Genomic DNA, 6000 nt, shown 5'->3' with positions numbered 1-6000 from the left:
ATCTATTTTGTGAAGTGCACCAGTCCCTCCTGCAGCAAAGCACCCCCACAACATGATGCTGCCATCCCCGTGCATCAGACCAAAAAGTACGATCTTTGTCCGCATGTGCAGTTGCAAACCGCAGTCTGGCTTTTTTATGGCGGTTTTCTAGCAGTGGCTTCTTTCTTGATTTGATTGTTGTGAATGTATTAAATCATACCCCTGAAAAACAAGCAATTTCCAAATCCTATATTAAGCTGCAGTGAAATAATGAATGACACGAGAGCACATTTTCAGTAGTTTTATTGAAAAATGCCTCTTCTGTTTCAGAAATAAATAAGAAAATAAGGCTGTGGAACTCACAATTTGAAGTTAAAACATGAAGCAGCAATACCATATTCATAGTCTTGCACACAAATTCCAACTGCATTCGATATTGATAAAACAACAATGATAACAACTATATTCTGATTAAAAAAACATACTAAATATACACCACAAACATGCAACCTTTGGTAAAATCAGCTGTGAGTTGATATAAGAAAACGGATAAATATTTAGTCTAAAGATACAAAATGGAAGCCATGTTAAGCTGCAGTACTGAAGATGAAAACTTTAGGTAGATGGTGAACAGATGGCCATCTTTCAAGTGAAAAAGAGAGCAAAAGTATAAAATAGGAATAAAACATAATTTGATAATCAGACATTTTGAATGAACCGTGATTGAAAAGAGAAGTGTTTTTCATTGGATGCCCAACACTGTGTGAACAAACATTTGCATTGTCCAACACTGCAATTCGATAAACACTTAATGCAGATATGTTACAAGCAAAAGACACACTAGGAAAAAAACAGCAAGCTCACAGATTGTCATGGAACATTTTTAAGGATTTTGTTTTTGTTTCCCCCTCCCCCCAACAAAAGATGAATTCACATATGATTTAAGGTACTTCCAAATATAGATGAGGTATCAAACCTCTTTTTAGTGAAATGTGCATAGCCCTTAATGGCACCATATGTGAACAAAACAAAAACAAACACAAGAAGAACAAAAAATAACCTATTTTATGACGCTATCCTTTTGGATTCCTTTCTTGATAGTGACCTCTTTCAACGCTCGTTTTGTGAATCATCTTCTTCTTCAGGTGTTGGGACTACGTAGGTTTCAGGCTCAGGTGAATATGGCTCTGGTTGGAAATAGTGTTTTATGCCGATTGAACATGAGTGTAATTTGCAGAGTATGTCTCAACATGCACAAAATGAACTGTTGTGTTACAGTATGTTTTATTTTCAGGCTTGGACATGCAGTATACTGGTGAAATGACACAATTGAGTGGACATGGCCATATACAGATAGGTTGTGATTTTCAAGGGCACTGATAGAAAGGGTTTGTAAACAATTCAGTGCATTTTCTAAATCGGTCTGATGTTAGCATTTCAATGTTAGTCCAGTTTGAGTGGTGGTGGGTGGGTTCAATCATTTAACAGAATCATCATTGCCATTTTCTGCAGCTCATTCATTTACAAAATATCAACACAAAATATCAAAAATTAAGTCATTCTAGCACCAGCCTATTCATACATTTTGTGATGTTATTCCTCATAACATAACAGAGGTAACCAGCTGGTAGTGGTAGAATATCCATTAATACTACAGCAAAATAAAGAAATGAGAACCAGAAAAATGTATGAATGACGATTCTTAGAATGCTCCTACTGTGTACGTAGAGAGAAACACTACCTCCAGGGGAACGTGGTACAGTATGAGCCTGAGCAGTCGGTGTGTGTGTGTGTGTGTGTAGGCTACAGAAACACTACCTCCAGGGGAACGTGGTACAATATGAGCCTGAGCAGTCGGTGTGTGTGTGTGTGTGTGTGTGTAGGCTACAGAAACACTACCTCCAGGGGAACGTGGTACAATATGAGCCTGAGCAGTCGGTGTGTGTGTGTGTGTGTGTGTAGGCTACAGAAACACTACCTCCAGGGGAACGTGGTACAGTATGAGCCTGAGCAGTCGGTGTGTGTGTGTAGGCTACAGAAACATCACTTGTGGGGACGTGGTAGAAAAAGAGGCATTCATGTTGGCATTAAGCAAGCAGCAGGTTACAAGGCAGAAGTGTAACTACAGGTGTTAAACCTACATTTTGTGGATGTGATTCAAACATCATTTACAAGGGACCATTAGTTTATTTACAGATAACACCTCAAGAGTAACAATATTAATATTGTTGAAGTTGTTGATTCTCTCTGCTACCAAATACAACCTGGTTAGTGTTTTTGTTTGTTTTTGTTTGTTTGTTTGTTTGTTTGTTTGTTTGTATATGGTCCTCCACCCGATAGGTTTTTCTGTTCGTTCTTTGGCTTCAAGATGCAAACACACCACTACGTTGTTGCCATCACCGATGCTTGTTTGTTCTAGTTGCTCTACAATGTTGTTAGTACCAGTCCACGTTGTTGTTCTTGTCTTTCTCAACATAGTTTGTTAATGTTATCCTTTGGTGGTTATCCTCAAACAGCTCTAGAGCGCGTGAGCAAGTATCTCAGTAAGAGGACTTTTTTCAGGAATTCAAAGTGAAAGCAGCACAGGCGATTTAGAAAGTTTACTATGGTGAACCTGAAATAAGGTCAAACAGGGTGTTAGTCTTCAGTTGGTATGGGAATATTTACTTTCTCTCCTAATGTTAACAAATCAATTATCAAAATGTATATATAGTCCTTTCTGGAATATATCCATTTGTCATCAGCCTGTACTGTACTTATATTATGTAGCAACTATGTAGTAACTATGAAGCAACTATGAAGCAACTATGAAGCAACTATGAAGCAACTATGTAGTAACTATGTAGTAACTACTCATGCTTGTAACTCATGTTTCATGCTGCAGCGTCATGCAGTCATTGAGGATGTCATGCAATCTACCTTTCCAGTTACATACCTCGGTATCCTTGTCCATTGTAAGGAATGCCGACACACTGGGAAGAGTCACAGTAGCCAGGAGTGCCAGGTTGGCCCCTAATACCTGCGAACCCTTGGCGCCCAGGAGGACCGCGGGGCCCGGTGGAGCCTGCGGAGCCTGGAGGGCCGGTCCGTGTCTCGCCTGCTGGGCCTGAGAGAGAAAAAATCACAACCAACCAATCAGAACACATCTGAGTGTCGTCGCCCTGTGACATCAGTGGGAACTATAAGAGTAGTACCTGGTTCTGCCACAACAGCTTGGAACATTCAATAAAAAAAAAGGACAAACTGAAGCTGAAGGAAAAACCTGGATTCCTTCGTTGAACCCTTTTCCCTCCTCTGTTTCGTCTAGACGTTTATAAAAGCCTAAGCTTGGAATTTTCACCTTTACTCCTTCAGCCTTTCATCCATGTTCCTTCAAGTCCTTTAAACATGTGCTGTGAATGAGGCCACAAGAAGACCTCAGCATGTCCATCTGATCAGCCCATGAACAATCACTCACCATCAGCTAGCTTCCCCAGTAACCTGGGAAATTCCTTTCCCCCGATTCAAGACCACTTTCCACAAGTCTTGACCTTGTAGTACTAAGTAAATTGCATGTTTTTTCTCCAGGCTCTCCTTGGTGAAGAACAGGCTTCTGGAAGCCCAGTGCTTTATAGTTAAACGTGCTGTATGGAAGTGGAAGACTGGATGACTGTATTAGCTACACCTGTATTGTTACTCTACAGCCCCTGGCTGGATGAGCTCATGTTATTGTTGGATGTCTGGGTAGGCAGTTTGTCTGGAATCTAATGATTCTGCAGTACAGGGTTAAACCAAAGGGAATCCTTGGTTTCAGTACACAAACTATGACCTCTGTCAGCTCAAGCCATTAGAACGGATGGAGAGTGTCTAAGCAGAGCTCATTCTGAAATCAACTCTGGTGACTATATCCAGACAGTTTGATGTCACTTATCTTTTTGGTACAGATAAGTCGCACACATAAACCTCTCTCACTCTTTTGGTTTTCACATTTGCAACTCTAACTGCTCTCCATTGCTTTCAATCTGAACTGGCAGTTTTCGAACCATGAGGTGTCATAGAGTTCGGATGGGTCCTATCTTCAGGTGCGGTAATTAATGTTTACCCCAGTGTGAACAGAGCATTTATTTCAACATCTGTGCATATGAGCACCTCACACACATAGGCAACATAAATCCCCTAGAATGCAGAGTGTTTAACTGGGAAAACACTGGACAGCAGCGTTGATAATTTATTAAGCACAGCTGGCCCAGCACAGCTTCAGGCAACACCTCTGAGCTGATCTGTAGCCTGTAGTTACTTCCTGCAAGGCAGATTTTAAATGGGAGGAATGGTTCAATTCACAATGACACACCCAACTTACAATGAGAGATGTGGTGAGAAATGACTCCCATTACTGTAGCTAAAGTAAAGTAACGATTGATTTCCCCAGATTCAAACAAAAGAATACGTTTACTGAATGAGCACCCTCATGGAAGGAGATGGGTGTTGCTATTAAGACTCACATACGATGCAATACAGGACAAAGGAGGAGTGGATTGTTGTGGACCTGGAGCGGAAATGTTGTGTGAAACCTACCAGGTGGTCCTCTTTGTCCTCTCTGTCCGACTCCTGGTGTTCCTTGATCACCTTTCTCTCCTGCCGGGCCTGAGAAACAAGCAACCAGAATCACTGACAGCAGACAAAGACAAGGACAACTCAAAGAGAAAAGCCTAATGAAACCATTATGACACAGGAAGTTAAATATTAATAAAGCTTGCAGGGGGAAAAATTGATGGACATTTCCCAAGCCACTGAAAACAGTCTGAGACAGGCCTACAGAAAGACACACAGAAATAAAGACAGAGCTACTGAGACGAATGGAATATGATGTGAAGATGAGCCTTTGGAAAAGTCCCTGAAGGCTTCATTCCATTGCTAAGACAGTAGTAAGACAAAATGTCTCGTCTATGGAAAAATGTCCAGTCTTTGTTCCAACCGTGATATGATTGATTATCTTCTGATTCCACACAGCAAGACACTAGTTAGGCCTACTGATATTGAACAGCTAGGTCAGCGGTGGAGGGCTGTGTGTCTGCTGGTTTTGTTATTTCCTTTCAATGTGTGTCCACTTAAGACCTAGACAACCAGGTGAGGAGTTCCTAACTACAAGGGAGGAGCGAAAACCCGCAGACTCACAGCCTTCCAGGAATTGAGTTTGACACTCCTGAGCTAAACCTATTGACAAAAAAATGTATTAGTCAACATATAGACCTATTGACAAACATCTTTATTAGTCAACATAGGGGAATTCTTGGGCTTCTGACAGCAATGGACATGCGGGACAACGTACCTCTCTCTCCTTGCGGGCCAGGTTGTCCAGGACTTCCTGGGAATCCGTTCCTGCCTGTCTGTCCGGGCTCTCCACGGGGACCCTGGTTACCGCTGGGCCCTGGGGATCCGGGGGGACCTGGGTTGTTGCTGCTACGGTAACCGCTGGGAATCTGGTTCAGCATCGAATTGACTCGACTCATTTGTCCTAAAAGTCGACATTGAAAAGGTAACAGACATTTAATGAAATGCAGACTCTGTTAGGACTTTGATTTCACTGTAGTGGCAAAACTCCTGAATGTAGTGCTAAAAAAAAGGCCCACTCACCGGTAACTATCTGCTCGCACACTTGTCTGGCAATGGATCGCATCATGTTCTGAGGAGCAAAGTCACCCTAGAAGCAAACAAGGAGGAAGGCTTGGTGATGAATATACATGACTTACTGAGATTAACTGAGGTTAAAAACTTGAAGATAGACCCTTGGGGATGTTACTCACTCTCTCTCCTCTGTCCCCTTTCATACCATTGGCTCCCTGAATTAACAGAAGAATACAAGGCCCTTACATTTCACTGTATGATGCAACAACTTTGCCTTTCCGTGGTTTGCATAACATGGAGAACTGGATTATTAAATTTGGTGAAATATATGCTTACCGAAACCCCTCTGTCACCAGACTTTCCTGGTTTTCCTGAAGCCCCAGGCATTCCAGGAGATCCGGGAGGTCCCTGAACAGT

At 41.9% G+C, this 6000-nt stretch overlaps 1 protein-coding gene across 9 annotated transcripts in view; it reads right to left on the bottom strand.

The window, feature by feature from the left end:
• Nucleotides 1–265: 265 nt before the first annotated feature.
• LOC115174952 (collagen alpha-1(XII) chain) overlaps nt 266–6000 on the bottom strand; it is an 89927-nt gene continuing 84192 nt past the window's right edge. For 8 of the 9 annotated variants that reach the window (XM_029734022.1, XM_029734024.1, XM_029734016.1 and 5 more), the window contains 7 exons: nt 5920–5991; nt 5763–5798; nt 5593–5659; nt 5288–5473; nt 4534–4602; nt 2915–3085; nt 266–1166 (listed from right to left, as the gene is read on the bottom strand). In XM_029734022.1, the coding sequence (XP_029589882.1) occupies nt 1090–1166; nt 2915–3085; nt 4534–4602; nt 5288–5473; nt 5593–5659; nt 5763–5798; nt 5920–5991 (678 nt within the window). In that variant the 3' untranslated portion in view covers nt 266–1089. Of the gene's footprint in view, nt 2594–2914; nt 3086–4533; nt 4603–5287; nt 5474–5592; nt 5660–5762; nt 5799–5919; nt 5992–6000 lie in introns of all 9 variants that reach the window. The other variant, XM_029734020.1, reaches the window with a different exon arrangement.

This window comes from Salmo trutta, chromosome 35, assembly GCF_901001165.1.
Source record: "Salmo trutta chromosome 35, fSalTru1.1, whole genome shotgun sequence".
NCBI lineage: Eukaryota > Metazoa > Chordata > Actinopteri > Salmoniformes > Salmonidae > Salmo > Salmo trutta.
This window is presented reverse-complemented; position numbering and strand designations above follow the sequence as displayed.